The sequence below is a fragment of the Bacillus rossius genome, chromosome 1 (assembly GCF_032445375.1).
Source record: "Bacillus rossius redtenbacheri isolate Brsri chromosome 1, Brsri_v3, whole genome shotgun sequence".
Lineage (NCBI taxonomy): Eukaryota > Metazoa > Arthropoda > Insecta > Phasmatodea > Bacillidae > Bacillus > Bacillus rossius.
Window position 1 is genome coordinate 237,917,931 of NC_086330.1, and position 22,712 is coordinate 237,940,642.

The 22,712-nt window shown below is 39.1% G+C and overlaps 1 protein-coding gene across 4 annotated transcripts in view; it reads left to right on the forward strand.

Annotated features, from left to right (window-relative positions):
• Positions 1–22,267, forward strand: part of LOC134527390 (uncharacterized) — a 32,974-nt gene extending 10,707 nt beyond the window's left edge. For all 4 annotated transcript variants that reach the window (XM_063360044.1, XM_063360042.1, XM_063360041.1 and 1 more), the window contains exons 2-5: positions 627–991; positions 7,495–7,562; positions 20,953–21,163; positions 21,445–22,267. In XM_063360044.1, coding sequence (XP_063216114.1) covers positions 659–991; positions 7,495–7,562; positions 20,953–21,163; positions 21,445–22,128 — 1,296 coding nt within the window. In that variant the 5' untranslated portion in view covers positions 627–658 and the 3' untranslated portion in view covers positions 22,129–22,267. The remainder of the gene's footprint in view (positions 1–626; positions 992–7,494; positions 7,563–20,952; positions 21,164–21,444) is intronic.
• The last annotated feature ends 445 nt before the right edge of the window (positions 22,268–22,712 follow it).

The window sequence follows — 22,712 nt, forward strand, 5'->3', positions numbered from 1 at the left end:
TGGGTGAGAGATCCAAAGTATCTGGGGAGAAAACTGTTAGGGAGGGGAGAGGGGGAGTGAGTGGAAGGGGAAGACTCCTTGCCACCGGGTGAAAGCCCAATTACGAGCTTAATGTATCAAATCAAATGGTCCATAGTGTGGAACACATGGTGTCCACATTCTATAAAGTCACGAAAGGTGAAATTGATCAGGGAAAGTCAGGGAATTTACTTTAAAACCTGGAAAATTCATGGGAATTCCTGAATGATAGTAATTTGAGGGATGAATGCCATGCTTTGGTTTGCCATCTCTCAGACTTTAAACATAGATGCAGTCATACACACTGTAAATTGGTGTATGCAAGGTTTTGTTTGCGCTAGTGAAGCTATAGCGATGTTGAAGACCAGGTTGTCTTTATTTCTTTTAGAATATTGCAAAATATATAAATTATTTTTAAAAATTTGTCAGTAAAGTTTGTATATTTTGGTTAAGAAAAGTCATGGAAGAGTAAAGGAAAATTTTTCTACAGATTTGTGTGGGCACCCAGGATCACCACTTAGGAATATATTTTATTTACGGGAAAGCAGAGTGACTATTAGTTTACCAAGCGCCTGCTGTATAAAATGACTGTGTTCAATAACTTACAGGAGCCTATGTTCACACTTCATCTGGAAGCACAATGAGCACGCCAGCGGCAGGAGAGAGCGATCGCCGGGCTCTGAGCAACATTTCAGTCAAGCTGACGGAGGAGACGCTGCTTGAGGTGCTGCGGATGTTCGCCAAGCGTGAAGACGTGTGCGTGTCCGGCTACAAGGTCCGCCCCGCCATGATGTCCGAGGGAGACAGCTATCAGTCCAGTGTGTCGCGCATCGTGCTGGAAGGCTCTTCCACCTCTGGCGATGTCAATTACTCCGTTTCGCTGATCGTGAAAGGCTTGACGCCAAACATCTGTCGGAGGAAGACGTTTAGGACCGTCGAGTTCTTTGCCAATGAAATTGCTTTCTATGAGAAGGTAAGCAAGAAGAAGAATTTAATTTTTTTTATATCCTTTTGAGTATGATGGCAAGCAACGTTAGGGAATCGTAAGTTAGCAAAAACAGTATATTTGTGCTTGAACGTTGATTATTTTTGTAAATGTAATTTGTTTTGTATTGCTCTTAATATGTAGTGCATGTTCGTGTTTTGAAGGTTTGTCTTCTTTTTTTTTTTCCTTCCAGTATTCATGTTACTAACTTGTCCATTTTACAGTCTGTGTTCACATTTGTTTCATCTAAAACTTGTGGTATGCATGTGACAGTTTCAGTATTTCTGTACATGTTAGTTGTCATGCAAGTATAATTTTATAGTTTATTTATCCAAGTAAACACACTAGCAAACATTTATTTTATATGTGACAAAGAGAATAAAAAATACTTATAGCAGATCTGTATAATTTAAAATGAGTACCTACCACTAAAATGTGACTAGGTATCTTACCAAATAGCTTATGTAGTATTACCATTTGAGCATGAAAACTTTCTCCTGTTTTACTCTACATTTTCAGATTTTGTAATAATCCAAACCTCCGGCTAGCTCTCAACTTATCAGAACTGAATATACATAAAAACATTTGATGACACCTGGCTCTCTGACCCCTGTAATGAATGGTTCTCTATCGTGATGTGGGTGCCGGCTAGCATGAAAACTCAGGGATTAAAAGGTTCCTCACCATATGTCTTAGTACAGGGGACCAGGACAACAGCAACCCCTCGACTGTTGGCCGCTTGAGATGCCATTTGGAAGTATAGGCTTACAAATTGTTTGTAGTTCGATTTAATAGACCGCAAAGCACTATACATGGTGCTTTCAGTGAGCTGACCCAAACCGGGTGGCGCCAGCGCGTTCCAGCGCACCTTTAATTAATGGAAATGTGTATAGTACACACGGCGTAGTGAAACTTCCCGGTTTGATTCCCTGCTCGAACCGTTTGGAGGGAGTCCTGACCGATTACTGAGCGTTCCTGGGTTGGTTGACGGGGACACTGAAATCACGATACACTATGAGGGAAAAAGGTCTATAACTTAACATGTATTTAACAAAACTGTTATGTACAAACGAACATGGGGAGGGGGCTTCCTGTAACTGTTTTCGAGATAGGCTGCAAAGCATTATATACAACTGCCCTTGATACTCACTTGGGGCTGGTCCTAGAGGTGGATAACCACAAAACTATGTACAGTAGTCCTGATGCTATAACTGTCCGACTAACTTGGAATGCAAGGAACTATGGCACGGCTTCCTATCATACCTCCGCGAATGCGTGGTCTCTCAGTCTGTACCACAATGGCTGCATGACGTCAGAAGAACCCTAAGTTCACAGGGTATTTCGTATGCGCGTTTAATGTCGTTAAGGCACTGGCTGAGTGCGACTGTGCTAAACGATGAGCCACTTGCAACTCTGTAACGGCGAAGCGAGGAGCAACACTCAGAGGTGTCCGTCCTGGAGGAGAGACGAGCCAAGACTGCCTCCCATATGCTGGCACACGGCGAGCGGGAAGCAGGGGAGGGGGGCGCACGAGATGCACGGGAAACAGTACGGTGTCGGGTCAACTCGCTGACGTAATCACACTTAGAATAAAGAGATTACACAAATACTCTTCCAACCAGTTAGTAAATGATATATACCTAAAAGCATCAAGCAATAAACACAATTCTATTAACATCAAGGAACAGAATGACACCGTCGTTCACCGCACCAGCCGCCGCGCTCGTGTGCGTTCGCTGCACCAGCTCTTACACTCGAAGTACTTCGTTGCACTCGCGCCACGACAAGACGGTGATGAGCAACAGCGGGTCTAGGGATCGGGAGGGACACAACAGATGTCGTCACACTTAAAGAATTTGTTGGGTTCGAAAATACTGTTAAATGTTCGTACAAATGTTGATCCTTGATGAAAATAGTCTCTCAGGAACAATGACTGATTATGACTGCATTTTATAATCTTTGACTGAAAATTCACTCTAGCATAATGGCCATCTTCTGACCACAACACTGTTACATATTGTACACAAAACATTAAAAAAAAAAAAAAAAGTTTGTTGTCTCAAGAAAACAATTCAGACTAAAAATGGTACTGAAATCTCGGATGAAAATGTTATTTATCACTGCTATCAAATCCTGTGGTTCCATGCGAACTCAAGGTACAAGCCAAGGGCTTCCATACGTGTAACAACCAAGGAACAACTCACGTTTGCCTTGTTATGGGCTTAACACCAACTGCAGCCAAAGGATTCTAAATAACATGTCCAAAAATGTTTATAAATCCGCATTGCCCAGGCCACAGCTGCCTAATTTGCTTATTAACTACAAAATTGTGTAATTTCAAGCCATCGCCCAACTGCAACCTTTCAGCCGACCTGACTACCTCAATCCACAAAGGAGAACGTCCCCCACTACCATTCACATACAAGCTTAAGACACACTTTTAAAAATCAGCCAATCAAAGTACAAGTTACAAGGAATGAAAAACTGTGCGTACATAACACTAGGAGCTTTACCTTCTCTGTCTCTTTCCAATTCCGATGATACATCAGCGCTCGAGTTCCCACACTAAGTGGGAAACTACTGTTTCTGTCCCTTTCTTACACTCAGGCCATCAACTACCTCTCTCTTTCTCACTCTAACCTGATGTGATTTACCATCACATTGCATCATCATGCTTTCAAACAAAGCATAATAGCAGTACAAGGAAAGAAAAATACATGACTACACCTGAAAACTTAACCAACCAGCCAAGTAGATAATAACTTTTAACAGCTTTAAAGTTTAAATTAAGTAAATTAACAGACATACTTACAAACAACAAATAACATGAAATAAAAGCAAAACAACACATTGCCTTATTATAATTAGCTGTTATTTACATAGAAACAGATACTTAACTAAGTACTGAAAATGGTAAAAAAACCTAATGAAATTATTTATGGCAATGTTTTATATGTTGAGAGGGAGAGGGCCTGCAATGCTACAACTTGCATAAATATTAACTTACGAGTGTCAAAGATTTATTTGAAATTAAGCTATGGGTTATCCCTATATACATGTCCAAAATCCTTTACCCAAAATGACATTACCATAAATTTTTACATTTAAGAATATACATTTTCTAAATATTTTTGTTTCTCAGCAACAACATAATTGTTGAGAGATGAATGTTCTCTGCGAGTCAGAATGCATAGGGTGTTGCTAATCTTGTGGCATTGCAGACCCCTGCCCTTCCCAACTTTGCAGTGTATTGTTACGATTTATGGGGGTTCGTAAAGGATAGCCTTTTATAGATTTTTATCACACAGTTTTATTGATGGCCACTACTTATGTCACTAACAAATAATCTTCTAAAATGGCAAATAATCAATTGCACTTAAAAATAATGTTGCTTCCCCAGTCACTCGTTTCTCACAATCCACACAGCTCGCTGGGCCGCACCTCTGGTGCAACTCTCGCCGCAGCACCCCTCATGGACCTCCGTCGCAGGATTCCGTCGCCGCAGCTCCCTTCGCCGAGATCCCACTCGACGCCTCGCTCAGAACTCCGCCACGCCCGCGACACTATCACCCGGAACTGAACTCTTCGCCCTGGAACCTTCGTCCAGGGACTTCGCCGCTTTATCGCCCGGAAACTCCGCCGCAAGAAAACTCCCGACTCCTGCCCTGAAACCTCTGTCCAAGGACTTCGCCACTCTGCTGCACCCGTGGCACTATCGCCCCAGAAACTTCGCCGCGGGAAAGCTCCCGTCTGAACTCTCTCTGACTCTCCTCTCTGTCACTTTCCAGAAATCACGAGCGCGGCTGGGGGCTTGTCGCGTCATTCCGTGCCGACCCGACCGACGGCAGAAATCTCTCAAAACACGTGTCGGCGGCTCGCGTAACTCCGCAGCTGTCAGGTTTCGGATGTCAAACTAACAGCGCCGCGCGGGGAGCTGAGGACTGGAGGGAGGGGAAGCGCCAACCCTGGTGCGCGCGGATGTCTCATGTTGTGGCGGCCACATGATGTCAGCCAGCTGTGCACCTGCATGTGTCGCGGCCTTTCTCACGTTCGTAACAGTATTATTAGGACATAATATTTTTTCAGTAAGGCAGGATGTCAGCTGATTATATGGTCCAAGGTTATGGTGATCTAGTTATTCATACTTAATTTTGATATTTAATAATTTTTTTTTAGAAAAGCCACTTAACCATAATTGGGTTTTACATTTCTGGCCGTGTTACTTATTATGTAAATGTACTTTTCAATGTTTGTTTCATGAAATGTTCTTTTATTGCAGCGTGGTGTTTACAAACTAGTTTACAAAACACCAAACTATTCACACCAAGCTACACACGGCGCTCGACAGGTCCCTACAACTCCGAAATATCAGTATTGAACTGTATAATTTCACCCTTTCTATTAAGGGTACCTAGCAGAGCGTGTCTTGTAAAAACAATATATAAGATTACTATAAAATGGAAGAATAAGAATAATACGTGTAATCAAATTGTGTTCTTTTAATAAATGTTTTCCATGAACGTTCACAAATTACATAACAAAATACAACATGAGATTATGCTGTTCCACAAGAATACAAAAAGAGGCCAATAATTAAGTTCAGATAATTTCTTCACCAACATATGCTCCAATAAGGCCGCAGCCAAAGTTCATTAAGTATGTGACAAATTCATGATGCAACCTCAACTCTCATGAGTCTAAACGGTCATACATTTTACACATTTTAAGTTAAATAACATGTGCGTTGCCCAATAATGAAGCACTTCATAGCACACCAGCGAATACTACCTCTGTGATATGATACAAGTTACGTGCATAGGAAGCACGCATACATGATACAGGAATTTAGGTTTACTTTAGAAATTATACGAGGATCTAACAAAATATTACATAGAGTACCAATGTGCTCCGCGCGGAGCTACAACAAGCAAGTTACAAAAGAAAATATTAAAAAAGAATAAAAGAATCGTAACATGTAGATTAGATATCAAGGCCGGCATGGCCGTTTACAGGTTCCTGCGAACCACGAGCTCTCCATACGTAACAAGTGCACGGCCCGAGGGAGCACTTACCCTAGACGTGGCGAGAAACAGATAGGAAAGACAAAAGCATAGCAAAGTCACTCAGGCAGGCAACTCGTGACACAGGCACTTATGGTGCTTAAAAAATATTGGACAACGACATCAGGAGACAATAGGCATGAACAGACGGCAATGCAAACCGCGGCATAAAAGAGGGACAAGAACCTGGAATAGGTGAACCATCGAGGTCCCAGCAGCCAATCGAAGACAAACCTGCATGATGGCAAACAATTACCTTTTAGATTACTTTAAACGCTGGGATCCTCGGAGCAAACTGTAGCTACTTTACCACACGGCCATCTCGTGCGAGCAAACAAAAAATCAAACCACAGCAGTCTCTCCCTCGGCGCCGTCACTGCCTAACAAACTAACTGATCACATGCTTATCACAGCTCAAAGTATGCTAAGCTAAAGAGGCCGAGGCACAGCGGACGGCTGCTTATAAAGCCTCGCATAGAGCGCGCTGCGGTCGGAGAGCTTCAGCGGGGAAGCTGACAAGAGAAGGAGGGGAGAAACAAACTCACAGGGAAAGGAGGAGAGAGGGGTGGGAAGGCTGTGATGTAGCGACAAACGAGGTGGCGGGCCGCTTCATTGTAATTATAATTTTACGTATGTGTTTATCGTGTGTTGGTGACATTTCTGGAACATAGGACAGTGGTTTCTGGAAAAGCAAGAAAAAGAGTGCTGAAATGATAAAGAATACTTTGTCACATCCCGTATTAGAGAAAGAGACAGAAACATTCTCTGACCGGGGAATCACCAAATAGCAGGGTTTGAAAAAAATCAAGTTAAAAAAAACCTTGGTTTTTTTTAGCTTAAAACAGATTCTTTTGTTTTAAACCAGGTTTTTTTAATTATTATATTAGTTATTTTGGCTGTCAGCATGTTCAGATGAAAGACATACAACATCCCGCTTTCTTTCACTCATGTTGAACCAGAAAAGTTATAACATCAAAGAACTGAAGTCCAGCAAATCTGCACATCTGACTGGGACTTGACCACAGAAAGAGTATTTCCCCACAGGAAGAGGATTCTCCATAGAATGGGTATTTCCCACATAAATGGAATTTACAGTACAGTCAGAGATTTCCCACAAAATAGGATTTTTTAAAAATAATTTTATAGATTTCCTTTTTTTTTTATTTTATTTTTTTACACTTTTGACTACAATTAACTAATTAAATTAATTTTAAGGAGTATTTAGTTGGGTATATATACAACTTATTCAGATATTTTGAATGATAATATCTTGATTAGTATAGGATTATTAGTTCCTATATCACAAGAAACATTAATACTAAAACATAATTTGCTGTCCTTTAAAAAGTATATGATGTGAATGGATCAAATATTTCAGTTTTTTTGAGATTAGTATGTGCTCAACAAACCTATACAATAAATGTTTTTCAGGCTTGGCCAAAACTCCTAGCATTCCAAGAGAAGTTGAAGCCAGAACATCCGTTTACTGAAATTCCGAGGTAAATTTTGTTAGGAATTATTAAAGTTTGCTACCTGCTGTCAGTGCTTATATAACATTACAGATTCTCTCTAGCATATGATGTATGAGATACTGAATTTTATAGGTGGTGGTAGGTTCATAGTAATTTAAAAAAACAAAATACAGTATGCTACAGCATATCCAAAACTGCCTGGCATCCTGATATTTCGAAGCGTGTTAAAACATGGTTGTTCGTCCTGTCATTTAAATTGGTATGCGGGAGTTTTGCAAAATACAGAGCATTTTTTATTTGCAATAGATTTATTTTACTTAATTTTTTGTGGTAATCTGCTACTTCAGCCTGTATGCCTATACGTATACCACATGTACAGGTATGTGTGTGTGTTTGTGTGTGTGTGTGCACGTGCATGCGTGTGTGCATGCATGCATGCATGCATGTGCATGCATGTGTGTACGTGTATATATATCCAGTGATCCTCATTAGATTTTGGCTTTTCTAACTGTGGATGTTCAACTATACATAGACTTTACTTTGTTGAGTTTTTTCTTTAACCTGTGTTTGAAAACTATATTACTTACAGTTTTGTGTTTTTAAAAATATTATATTCGTGAGTCTATTGACCGATTTATGTTTTATTATACAACTTAGCAATCACTTTAATAATAGAATGCAAATTTAAAAAAAATAATAATTAATGACACATACAGTAGAATCCCGCCGATGCGACCCCCCTCTGATGCGTCCATTCCGTTTATACGACCGTTTTTTGAGAAACCGTAAAAAATTTAAGCAGAGAAAGTCGAAAATTTGAGTAAAATCGGCTGAAAAACAAGTCTGTTACACTTTGTTGGGCGCTATGTGTTCACGTTTATCTTGGCGGGAGCTGTACTGTAAGCAGGCAGGCATACAAAAGACGGCTAAAATTAGATACCACATACCACCCCTCTAGGCTATCCACGCGGCAGTGTCTAGCCGAGCTCGGCGCGTCCACTATCGCACGAAAAGCCGTCTCAGCTGTCATGTTATCTTACCCGCGCTGTGATTGCTTCTGCGAGAGCTTAAGAAACTCATCCGGCCAGGCTGGCGGTAGCGGCGGCTTGACGTCATACGTAGAGCCAAGATTTTACGGTTTTATTTTTTGGGAAATTTCGTCCTAAAGATTTTGAGATTTCGTCTTTATCGTCATAAAAATTCAAATTTCTTTTGTATTGTCTTTATGATTTATTTCGAAGATTTAAGGACAGTGATATTAAATGTAATTATAATCCCTTATTTTAATATTTACAATTTTTGCTTAAAGTTAATTAAAACATTGTTCAAAGTAAATAAATACTAACGGTGTAGATTGTGTATAAAAGCAAGTATAAAAACACGATAAACATAACTTAGGACATAATTTTGACATTGTTCTTCTCATATTTGGTAAAGGCACATTTATATATAGGTGGCAGTATTTTATATTGGTTATCATTATTCACAAATCATGAGAAAGCGACCATAGTTAAAAGTTCTGCATTCTCAGGCAAAAGAGATCTTCTCCGGTCACTGACAATTACAGAATATTTAGAAAATGACCTTTCAGTGTCAACATTTGATGTTGGTATCCACATTAATTTTAGTGCAGCTGCAGCAAATTCAGGAAAGTCACATTTTAGTTGACACATGAGGTTCACTATGTCTACATTGTCTGTGTGTGGTTTTTGTAGTTCAATGTTTACAAGCTTTTGAAGGGACATATAACCTGCTGCCACTGCAGTTCTTGGCACATTTTGTAGGAACGGTAGAGAATCAACCACTTTGGAGAAGTTTTTGCCTTCTATACTCACATTCCCAATATTTTTGGGGTTGAGCAGGGCATCAGTATCACGAAAAAGTGCATGAGAAGGATCACTTGAGACCAAATCATGTAGCTTTAGTAAGCTAAGCTGTGATGTCTGTTTGAACAGTTCTTTCAAGGCTGCAGACTGAACACTTTTCATTTTGCTCAGTAACTTTTCAACACACTCTGGAAAAATTCCTTTTGTTAGAACTTCCAATGAAATTTGAAGCTTCTGAAGCTTTGAATAGAGGAGGTGGGCAGTTGGGTAGGAGGATCCCTCCAAGAAGTTTATTGTGTCAACAAAGCAGGCACAATTTTCAGTGACAAACACACACTGAGCTTCCAGGGCTTGTATCTCAGTTTCTTGCAGTCCCTTTATGAATTTCACACCAGCATTATTTTCTTCACTCAGTTGTTCGAAGAAGCTAACAATGTTATGCAGGTGGTCAGCCAGGTAGAAAACAGCATGAAACCACGTGTTCCATCGTGTCACAATGGGCAGTGGAAACATCTTCGCATTATCTTCTCCATTCTTGTCCCTCAAAAAGTTGAGGTAAGCATGCCGTCTCTTTCGTGTGTTCAAAAAAGCATTTTTTACCTTGATCACAAACAGGTTTAAATCCTCCAAACTGTTCTGCCAGATCTGCCCTACCAGATTGATTTTATGTGCCCAGCACTGCACGTGGTACACATGTTCACCAAATATACCTTTCAATGTGCTTGCAGATCTGGTCATATATCTAGCACCGTCAGTTACATATGCAACTATGTTTTCTTCTTTGATTTTATACTTGGTGCATATGTCAATCACAGCTTTCGAGCAGCTGACAGCATTTGCAGCTTCAAGTACACATGATGCTCCAAGTAAAATGCTATGTTCTGCCCCTGGTTGCAATATCTGGAAAAGAATATTGAACACACAGTTATTTGCTTTATCTGTGGTTTCATCTGCCATAATTACGACTTTCTGGTCTGCCACTTTTTCTCTGATCTCTGCCTCTTTCTTTTCCCTTAAAAGAGGAATATATTTTTTTCTTACCCAGTCTGCACTAGGTATATCACCAGCACCACCGACATGTTTTGCTAGCCATTCCCTAAGTTTGCAGCTGTCCAGTTTCTCAACAGGAATTCCAGCAGCAATAAATGCTTCAACTGTTTCCAGTACAAATTCATCTTTTTGTTGCTTGGCTCGTTTTAGCACTGGCTCTGCCTCATAAATTGAAAGCTGCCGTTTTGAAGTTTGTTGCCTTTGCTTCCCATTTTTGTGTCTCTCGGACTGAGTGTGTTTGTTTAGTGTATCTTTCCTTTCAAACTCTAAACGACAGTCGCAAAATTTACACATCAGTATTTTACCGTCACTCACATAAAACCCTTCTTTTGAAAATTCTGCTGCACGTGCAGCCACTGTTGGTTTATTTTTAGGCATTTTTTTTGTTTGTTACACGATGTTGCTACATCTTCCTAAAACAGGAACACAGAGAAAAAAATCCACGAAAACTTAACGAACGTAAAATGTTGTAAAATGTAATGAAAATATAACTCTAAATCTAAATTTCAGCACGGCAAAAGTATAGTCACGGACGTTGTAAACCACTTTTTTTTTTTACAAAAATAATGTTTAATGCAATCGTGCCAATACACGAAACATTAATATTTTTTTTCTCTTTACACTGGCGATGCGCTGCACGTCATAAAGATTTTAAAGCTTCGGGTGCTGCAGTACATTTACTTAGTCAAAAAACGACAAATTTTTTCCCAGCTTTTAACTTACGTTATGAAACGCACGCGGAAAATTATTACGCTCAATACAATTGTATTTGCGCTTTGCGTGTTGGCTAACGGTGTCTGTTCACAATCTTCGCATAATGGCGGCACTGTTTTTCTAACGTGCGTATATAACCAAATATTTTCAATGTTTGATATAACCTAAAACTAGGAAGATTATTATCCGTGAAAAAACTATGAAATATTAAAATCTTCTGTTATATTTGTATATTGGAGAAGTGTGTTTGAAACGCCTACAAAGATAATTGATCCAAGAAACGTCGTAAACAAAAATTTGGCATCTAACGATGTTATTGTAATGCATTTCGTGTTTATATGGTACGTATTCTATTTTTCGCGTTTCGGTGGTGTTAACTCTCAATATCGTTTTATTTCGTGTTATTTCGCTTGTGCGAAAAAATCGTGGCCCTAGTCATACGTGACGTGACGTGAAGCTTACTTCTCCCATCCCCTGCTAATTCTTCAAGGCTCATCCCTCCCAGAGCCACAAACCATGTAAAAACACCCCCCCCCCCCCCTCCCCCTTATCAACTAACATTTCAACACATTCCCTCCCTTATTTCAACCTTCTGCATGAGAAACTGTCAGCATCCTCCTCCCCTCCCACACAGCGTGCGACAAAAGCCAGGTTGTATAGTCCATTCTCGGTAAAATAAATATTTTTATGAGCTTATATGACTGTCCTTCGCCGTTAATAAATACTTTATAAGTTTAAGTTATTTGATACAATTGGTTTATTAGTCACACAGCAGTTTCTGCTGAAAAATCACTAATACCTCGAATTTTATTGAATAGAAAAATTTAGCAGGGCCGTAAATATATTTATTTTACTGCATACTGTAGTTACTTTTCCGTCTGCATTCCAACGTGTTTTTTCTTCTTTTTTTTTTACGCTGCGAAGGGATGTGGAAAAGATAATTGCTTGAGCTGTCAAAATAAACATCGCTGACGGCAAGGGCGGGAGCGCATATTGTTGGTCTGTCGCTGTGATTATCTACTCCAAAAATATGTCACAGCATTTCAGGATAGCATTGTTCTTATATCTTTCGTTTATAGCCGAATGTTTTCTACCTGATCCACACAAGTTCCTTTGCCACGTTTTGAACGAAAATAACCACCAGCCGGCTAGCATAGCCGAACTCGCGTGACGCGAATTTATTTAGCGCGAGTATTTTATGTATTTGGATATATTTGGGGGTGGGGTAAAAATTGGCTCGAATTCTCTATTGCGACCATTCCGTTTATAAGTCTGTTTTAACGTAAACTGTGAGGGGTCGCATCAGCGGGATTTTACTGTACTTATTTGAGTAGCTCATAGCCTTAAGGGGCCCACTTAGTCAGGAGTATACTTGTGTTAGTGAGGCGGGGTAAGTGCGACGCTGGCTGTTGTTTCTAGACAGTATTTCCTCTAAGCGCAAGACTCTGAACTGGCACAGTATTCTCGTGCATAAAACAACTATGAAATTTGAGCAGTGACCATGACATATGGCGGAGAAATATCTTTACCAGGCATGTAATATCTAAAAATTATTCTGAAAATTCACATTTTAGCCCTTTTCACACTCCTAAAAATATAGTTTGAAAACAAAATACAGAAACATAAATACCCATCTGCATTCAACACATTCTTAAATTCTTTTCGTATTCAGACCTATGTTTAGATTTATGTGCACAATTTTACATGTGTACCTAAATTGTGTAGTTATGAATGTGCATTTTAAGATAGCTAATGTTTATGGGTGTCCTCACATGGCCATTTGTTCGAATATCAAGCCACTGTGACATTCAAATATCTTATAAGCGAGCCAACGTATTCTGCCTCTTGCACACCCAACAATGTTGCTACAATCAAGGTAGTGCCACTTATGCCATCTGGTTGCCATAACTGATGTTACAGATCATTGCAAACCCAATAATTTACACATTCATCAATGGTATATTTACATAAAAAATTTGATATTACTTGAACCATTCTATTTAGGTTACCTAGTACATGAAAGGTCTTTACTCTGGCAGGTTCCGGACCACAGCAATGTTGGATTAGCGATTACGTGAATACGAAGTGTGAAAATGTGAAATATAACCCACAAGAAAACTGTGCACTAAAATGAAAACTGACAGTAACAGAGGGAATGAAAATGCCGGCAGTGCAGTTGTACAACCTGGCGACCAAGGTTCACAGCCAAATCCACCCGGAAAAATTGAAATACGACTGTTGATTGGTGCTGATTACAGAATGTGCTGAACTAGAGATGCCAGATTTAACACCTTTCGTTGTATATAAACAATATGACCAAAATTTTAAAATTTAGTCTCAAAATTAAATATAAATTGCCATAAAAAAGTCTCTTAGTGTTGTAACACATATTTCTTAAAATCTTATTACATAGTTTTGCATTTATTTTAGAAAGTTTTTATGTAATAACGTAGCATCCTGAATATAAAATTAATCCCAAATCATAAGAGGATTGTCGTAAATTAATGGTAAATATGTCGTAAATAAATGGTTTGTGAAAGCACCAAAATCTGAGGTACAAATGATACCGATGCAAGAGTAGAACATTAAAGCATTTACTTTATACATAACTGATATACCATTTATATAGATTTATATGTATTCAGACCATACATTTAGACCTAAAGTAAGAAATTACTCATTACAAGAAATGACACACAAAACGTGTTCTTCAAATCACTTACAGCAATGCAAAAATAATTTAGCTATACATACAAAGAAAAGCATACTAGCAGAAGGGAACAGTGCATATTTAATCTTTAAGACCATAAAATGATCAAAGGGTTTTAATTTTAACATAGGGCCAAAGACAAGATGTTCAATCACACATGTTGAATTCCATAAACATATTATAAAGCAGTATATTAAATAAAATACAGATCACACGACCAAATGGCTCAGGGCAAATTTTAGAGGCAAAACCTATGCAGATAATGCTATAACAGTTAAGGCAGTGACATAGCAAACCACTCAATGAATGCGTCAAACAGGCTTTATATGTGAAACATAAACACATAACTACATTAACCTGCTAACAATAAGGCAGCTATCAAAATAATTAGCAAGGGATAACAAAGCCAAAGGGAACCCCGGTGCAGCAGCCCAGAGAAAAACTATATTTAAATCATTGGAAAACATTTTATGCTGTCAGTACATGCCCATACTTGGCAAGGCTGTACCGATGTACATCAGACCAAGTAACACCAATGTAGAAAAGGATATGCTCCAGCACACTTCATTAAAACCAAACACAATTTTAAAGAAGGCAGAACAAACAGGAATTTAGAATTATAAAAAGAAGAAATAGGATAATTACATGTTACAATACGTTTGTGTTGCCACCTTGCATGTTAATTATCACAGATATACGAACTTACTAAAATATTAGCCATGGTAAGTCATTGCTCCTGCTGCCTAGGGTCAGGCCGATTGAAGGATAGAAAAATTTTCCCAGGACTGACATAACCGAACAGAACCCTGGTCCAGAGCTGCCCAACACTGTATACCCAAGGCATATGCCACTTCATAGGTGCAGAGGGATAGGAGGGGAAGAGGAGGGATACAATCCAAAAGAAGTGACGGTAGAAGAGGCATAGAAAGCCACACATAATTAATTAAAATGTTTTTGACTTTACTGTGGCAACCGTTAATCTTATTGGTGCTTCACAATAGTATTATTAAGGGCGCGGTTGAACAGAATTTTCAATTTGGCACCATTTATATCTGTAATTTCTGGTGTTAAAATATGATTACTGGAAAAGGTATTCATGTATATAGATTAATAAAGGTTATTTTAAAAAGTATAATAGGAGTTCCAATGGTTAGTATTTTTTTCAATGTGAAAAAATTGCCATAATTTATAATGCAACATATGTGCTGTAATACATGAGAATTTCAAAGAAAACTTAAAATAACAAATGAAACTATAAAAAAAAATATATTATAAGAAGAATCACTTTTTCGTACGGAATTAGCTCCTAAACATTGAATGGAATATTATATTAAAGTTTTAAAATAATTTATTTCTCTGTAGTAGCATTTAATCAACATTTGAAAACTACATTTTTTGATCGAAAAACACATTTTAAACACATTATACTTAACATAGTTGAAAGAGGAAATCCCGTAGATTTTTAATTGGTACTTGCGGTTTACGTAGCCCGTATAGATTTTGAATGGCATGTGAAATACTTGTGCACCGCGCGCGGCAGCGTTCCGGTGTACTTCGAAACGCACCGAAAGAATGCGCCACTACTAGCAAACCGCGAAGGCCGTGCTCAGTGTTGCCAAGTCCAATTTTGTGTCTTCGCAGAGAGAGAGGAACGGGTTTTTTGAGATCTGTTGCCGTATTGCTTTGCAGTAAATGTGATATTTAGCACAATTTTAATTCTGCAGTTATTATTATAACATATATATTTAAATAACGTATTTTGAATAGTTACCTTGTGAGGGAGACTAAACAAGCTTTGCAAATTTAGTCTCTGATTGATTTAATTAATAATGTAAAAATTAGTTCATTTTCACGAGAATATCACCGGTTGAAGAAATCAAAGAAAGCTGTCGCAAGAGAATTGTACTTTCGGAATAAGAAAATTGAAAAATCAAATGACGAAAACACTCAAGATGTTGAGCAATCGCCGCTTGCATCACTGTTATAAACAGTTTTGTTAGTTATGCTTATTGTTACGCTAACATAGAATTAGGTAACATAGTGTTTGTTTTATGTTTTTCACGTAAGTTAATTGCAGTTGCTCAAAATATTCAGTGTTTATTGTTTTCGCGATTAACACATTTTCTTTAAAAAAAAAAAAAAAAAAAAAAAAAAAAAAAAAAAAAAAAAAATGAAGGATATAATTGAGACCTTTGTTTCTTGTTTGTAAATTTTATTTAATTCAGAATTCTAACTTCATCAAACTAATAATAGTTGCAGAACTGTATAAATGTGAACACTTGAATGGCAGCGGCCAGTGTGGGATAGGCGCCGGCCTGCGGTGCACGAGGACCCGGGCTCGGATCCCGGCTCGGCCAGAGCTGTTGTGGTGTTTGTTCTTCACGCCATACTGCGGAAGGCAATAGCGAAACCATCGCAGAAACATATCACGTAGATAACCTTGGAGGGCAGTGGTTCTCTCCCCGACGCCTCTCGGGTCGATACCTGCCTTCGTGGCGGATCACGCTTTCAATAAGTAATAGTATGGTAATATCATTTACCGAAGGGAGAGGGGTCAAGGCCATAATAGGGAGTTAGTTTTAACTGGTGCAAAGTATTCAAATAATTCCTAACTGAACACTTTGAAAAAAAAAATATGTACTGTCCTACCATACACAAATTTATGTAAACATTTTGCAAACTGATGTATCCTTTGACTACAAAAGCTTATTTTACTTATTTTTTGCTTATTTGAGCACCTAAAAGTTGCAAAATACGAAGAAACTGCGATAAGTTACTGACTGTTTAAAAAATTTTGAGTGCAATATTATATTGTTACGGCCGCGACGAGCTGCAGTTGTGCGTGTTTCTGTGTCGTTTCGGCCCGCCTGTTCCTTCCCCTCGCCAAAGTAATTTTCTCCTGCGACATCCTACACTTTGGCGGTGCGCACTATCTTATGTCTGCCTCGCGTGATATCTCACCCTTTGTTATACATAAGTATGATATATACATAATTCTATATTGTTTGGTTTGAATTTTATGAAACACTTCCGTGCTTCACCACATGCAGCACGTACATGGCATTTCAATTTCTCCCCTCACGATAACAGCAACAGTCAATCTTTTTATAATTGAGTGTGTGTGTATATATACACACACATAGTAATTTATTGATTGGAAGTTGGAAGGGACCAGCAGCTATATTTAAGATGTGTGATGAATGGGGCAAACATGGAATACTTGAACGAAAGGGAGAAAAAAATTGTGTTCCTTGCGAAAACCAGCCGACCAACAACTTTGTTAGGACAATTGAAAAAAAAAAATTGTTTACCCGACCCGGAATCAAACCCGTATCACCTTCACAGCTATTATAGTAGTAGCTACTGTTTTAAATGATTCACGATTTTCGTTGAGGCAATTCTACAGGAAATGTTGTGCTTAAAATATAAAAATTAGTAATAAAATGTTTTGAAGGTTACTGTAATTAAAACTAAGGTAATGTTTCCATGACTTAAAAGGAAAGTAATCACACCAATATACTACTGGCTTCAGTTTCTAAAATTAGTCTTAAACTACCACTTGCTAAGCGTCCGATTTTCGGATGAGACATAACGTGACGTTCAGTGTCGGGAGATGTAAACCTCTTTTTTAAACATGAAATCCCCACTTTTATAAATGGCTTTCTGTCAGTTTTCCTGTAGCATTTACGATATTACACACTTGATTAGTAGCAGACTGTGCATACTTTTTTTTGATCTCTGCTAATATTTGTGAAATAGGTACTTGTTATTTCAGTCGTAATAAATTACCATGATACCTTTGACACTGACTCATTACTGTCAAGATAATGGATATTTGACCATTTTAAATATAACAGTGTTTAAAATATTTTTCATGCAGAACTTTTTCGTTTTACTTTTTATACCGATAATTAATGTTACCTTAGTGAATCACTCTTTTCATATTTTCGGAATTCAAAGTTAAAAATTACGGCCTATGAAGTGAAATGCACTATCTGCCTACAATAGAAAAAGCCACCAAAGTAATTAACCTTAATTGTTTTTTGTTTCTGCAACACTGAAACGTTTGTTTTTTTGTAATTTATTTATTAGCCTTTATTTCAAGCAGTTAAAATAAACTCAATTCTTAAAACATACAAAAAATACTGCATGAGCGAATGGCGCTAGTATTCGTACAACAAAGGTTGACGCACTGTATCGCAGTAGCCTAACATGTGTCCCATTCGCGTTTTATGCAGAATAGAGCCAAGTCCAGTGAACACGCAAGGCATCTAGACTGTTCATTCAACGAGAACGTTTGGAACCATAATGTGGGTCCGCAAACATGGCCAGTGACAACTACTGTGTATTTGGAGGGTCAGTAGCACCAGCTGTAGCATGATCTTAAGGGCCGGATTTAGGGGAGGGCAACCGGGGCGAGAGCCCCGAGGCCTCCACAAACGGAGGGCCCCCACAAACGAAGGGCCCCCACAAACGGAGGGCCTCCACAAACGGAGGGCCCCCACAAACGGAGGGCCCCCACAAACGGAGGGCCCCCACAAACGGAGAGCCTCCACAAACGGAGAGCCTCCACAAACGGAGGGCCCCCACAAACGGAGGGCCCCCACAAACGGAGTGCCTCCACAAACGGAGGGCCCCCACAAACGGAGGGCCCCCACAATAGAGACTTCGGAAAAAAAATCTTTCAAATTCCGACAAGTAAACACTAGTATTTATGTATGTTTTTTTTTTAAATACTAAGAAAATCTACTTGATTTCAAAATAAATTATTTATTGGAAAACTAGACTGAAAAAATGTTTCATTTTATTTGGAAAATAATTTGGGTCCAGGGGGCCTCCGCTCCTCTGTTGCCCCGAGGCCTCCAGACCTCTAAATCCGGCCCTGATGATCTTATTCAGGAGAATATCCGACTTATGTATGCTTCCATGTGAGATTGTAACACCATCTGTCTCCATGTTACTGGCTGGCCCATGCCTACTAAGACATTGCATCTTACAAATGTTGGTCCCCTGCAAAACATGATTTGCGTATTACAATAATTTGAAGTGCTGTGTATACATTTTTCCAATGTCTGTTCCGCATGCGTGCTATGGTACTTATAGAGAAAACAATTTTTTTTTGTTGCAAATGTGAGTATTTTGATGTGGTTTGTTTTTGTAGATTAATTCATATGTTTCTAATTATTTGCATTTATTGTTCCGAAATTTGTAAATTAATACAGGGTAACTTGGTAAATACTACTAATTTCATCGGGCCTATGATTTGCGTCTATGCCTGGACATTAATTGCTGCCTTATATTATTGCCACCTCCATTCTCATGTCGATTTTAGCTCATATTACGTATTGAATTCCTGCACAATATTTACACAACAAGGCACTCTGGATTTTAAATGGATTGAATGTGTAAATATTGCGGTATTGCATTGAAAGTTAATGTGACCAACCAATTACATTAAACAGAGTGGGATTGGGATAATCAGGAAACTAAAACTAGATTGTTATTTCTCAAAATTTATTTCTTGATATGTAATAAAATAAATGATTGAATCATGTTCTATCTTGCTTATCCATTGTAATTTCTCTATTACTGTGAATACTATTAACGTGGTTTAAATATAAAATATATTATTTGCGTACTGCCACTGAAGATGACAATGTGGGAAAAACGTTGTACTTAAATAAAATGTAAATAAAAAAAAACACTAATAACAGCCAGCAAAATCTAAATATTTTACAGTTATTAAACAAACTCTATGTACTGTATTTCTTTAATTATTTTTGTACTGCTTAACATTGTAATAAAATGATTGTAACTTACATTCTTTTTACTAATAATTTTATTTATAACTGCTAAATTACTAGTGTTTTATATTTTAGTATGTAGTCACACTCAAGTTTTTGTATAATTATTTAGTGATGTCATGTACTGCGAAGAGTTTTGTCACACCACCAAAATGTTACTTTGCAAAAATTGCAACTTTGATATGTTAGAATTGGGTTGGCATAAAAGGAGACTTTTTAACAATGGTAACAGTTTCAATTTATATTCTTCTATAATTAATACTAAGTATGTTTTATATAGTAATTTTATCCCATCAAAATCGCCCTTCTTTTCACAGTGATCATTTCATGAATCATGTATGATAGTGTAAATATTATATATATATATATATGTATGTATATATATATTTTATATACATACTGTATATTGGATCTTGACATACTGCTCTTGCGAAATTCTCATATGTGGCATACGTACTACCTATTGAAAGTGTACTTGCATAAGACTCAAGAGGCATTTCAAGTTAAAACATGTCTAATAGAATATTTATGTAGCCGCTAACTGTATCAGAAGGTATGTTTATGGGGCTGTTTAATTCGCTTATTAGTTTCTACTCGTTTTTATACTGTTTCATGATGTGACACTAAATATAATGTGCCGCCAGATATATGTAAAATTTTTGTAGGATAATTAAAGTACATAATTGTAACTTAAAAACCTTCGTGAAGTTTATTTTTAAAGGTTATTTACGAACAGAATGACTAGCAGTGACAGCGGCAGGGAAATAATGGACGACGCAACGAATATTTGGCTATGAAATACATAATGTCTACCGTCACTTGCAAATCAACATAAAAGGATAGTGAGAATATAATCGTAGTGTAAGATAATGTGTCTTTCATAATAATGCTTTTGATATATTGTTTGTCCCGTCCACTCGCTGCCTCATCCTCGCGTTCAGCCGGCCGCGCGCCCCTGGGAGGGGAGGGAGCAGTCTGGCAACGCTGCGCGGAGGCGGTAGGCACTCATGGACGAGGGGAAAAGGGAGGTTTCCCAGAGCTCGCGAGCGCCAGTTTCAAGGCCAAAGATAGAAGAAATACAATCTCCCCGCTCGACGACTCTCTCGCGACAGAAACCGCGCTGGGACCGGCCCTAGCCTAAATACAAGCGCGCGGAGTAGTGGGGGACATCGCTTTGAGACCCCTAATGACATCACGACCGCAAAATAATGTTTCGGAACAGTGACGATTTTTTCGACTTGAACCGCGCCCTTAATGTAAATATATTTAGCATATGGTGCAATGCATCATTTGAGTGGTGGTGGGTGTTCCAGGTGCTACAAAACGCTGGCGGATGGGGAGAATGACTTCATCATCCTGGAAGACTTGGCCCCAGATGGCTACCAAATCCCACCCCGCTCGGAAGGTCTCGACTATGCTCACTGCTTCAAGATCCTAGCGACCCTGGCTCGTTTCCATGCCCTGTCACTGGCTCTCCGTGATCAGGACCCTGGAGCGTTCCTCGAAGTGGCAGACAGCGTGCAGGTGCGGCTGTCCCCCCTCCAGATGTTGTGCAGCATACATGTCCGTGGCCCACTTGCCCAAGTGTGGTGCTGATGGACCAGGCTCACGTCCCAGGTCCAGTCATTCTGATTTATCTTTTCAATGGTATCCCCAACATCCCCATTCTGTTTTTATTCATGAGTCATCGTCTCTGATGACTTTGCTGGAGATGACATGTACAAACCAACTTGTAAATAGCATATTTTCAGAGCTTGTCCCTAATGAGGGTTGTGAATGGCAGTGAATGGAGGTGTTGTTTCCAGGAGATCTTCTACAAGGCAGAGCTGAAGCCCTGGTACGGAAACCTGATGCGAGACTTGATCGACGTGGCACTGGACGCCATGGCCAAGGAGATGCCGGGCTCCATTTACGAGGAGAAGCTGTGTCAGTTCACAGCAGGGGACCTGTACTGCCACCTGGCGGAGCTGGTGGCAGACAGCCGGGAGCCACACGGTGTCCTCAGCCACGGGGACGTGTGGACGGCCAACCTCATGTGCCGGTACGAGGCAGGAGGCACGATTCCACTGGATACCAAGCTGGTGGACTTCCAGCTGGCACGCTGTAGCTCCCCGGCGCTGGATCTCTCCATGTTCTTCTACTCGTGCACGCTGCAAGACTTGCGGGAGAAGCACTACGATGCGCTGGTGCGGGGCTACCATGACACCCTGGCCCGGTCGCTCACTGAGCTGGGCTCCAGGCCTGATGTGTACCCGCTGGCCGTGCTGCTCCGAGAGCTAACCCTGTACGCCCAGTACGGCCTGGGCATCGCTCTGGAGGCCGTGCCTGTTTCCCTGTTCGATGAGCACGACGCCGTGTGCACGGAGCTGCAGGGCGATCAGGCAGTGCCCTTGGAGACAGTGTTGGTGGTGCGTCCCATCAGGCACCGCGAAGGCAGAATGCGCTTATGCAACAACGTAAAGCACATGGTTGATTGCGGGTACCTCTGATTGCTGGTCATATATGGAATTATTGGTAATGGGTTGATTTATGTAAGTCCCACTAAGTATCAAAACTTGTCTTATGTGATGCAGACCTTTTTTAAACAATCTTATCACACATTTACAAATAAATGAATTGTATTTGGTTTTTGTGTCATTTCACTACCAAAATTTCACCCTTAAATAAGTCATATGGTTTGAAAAAGTGCCTATTAAAATTGTATGTTATAATATTGTTAGATCACATTTAGAAGCATAGGTTCACTTGCAATTTGTCTATTTTTAGTGTACAAAAATTAAACCAAGTGTATATAAGTATATTGCCAATACTTTATAACATAACCTCTCACAAAGCTCAAAGAATACAATTATCTAAATTGTTTATTAAAGTACATGGAAGTTTATATGATGTCATTCAAGGACATGCTATTGCACTCAAACCTTTCTTACATAAAGAGAATTACAAAAATGCATCAAGATTTTGGATGCGTAAGCAGTGATGATGAGTTAAAATTGCTTTACTTGAATACGTTTTGAAGAAAAACCTCTAATTTTTTGGTTGCACAATAAAGTTTGTGCTTGTGCTTTGTAAA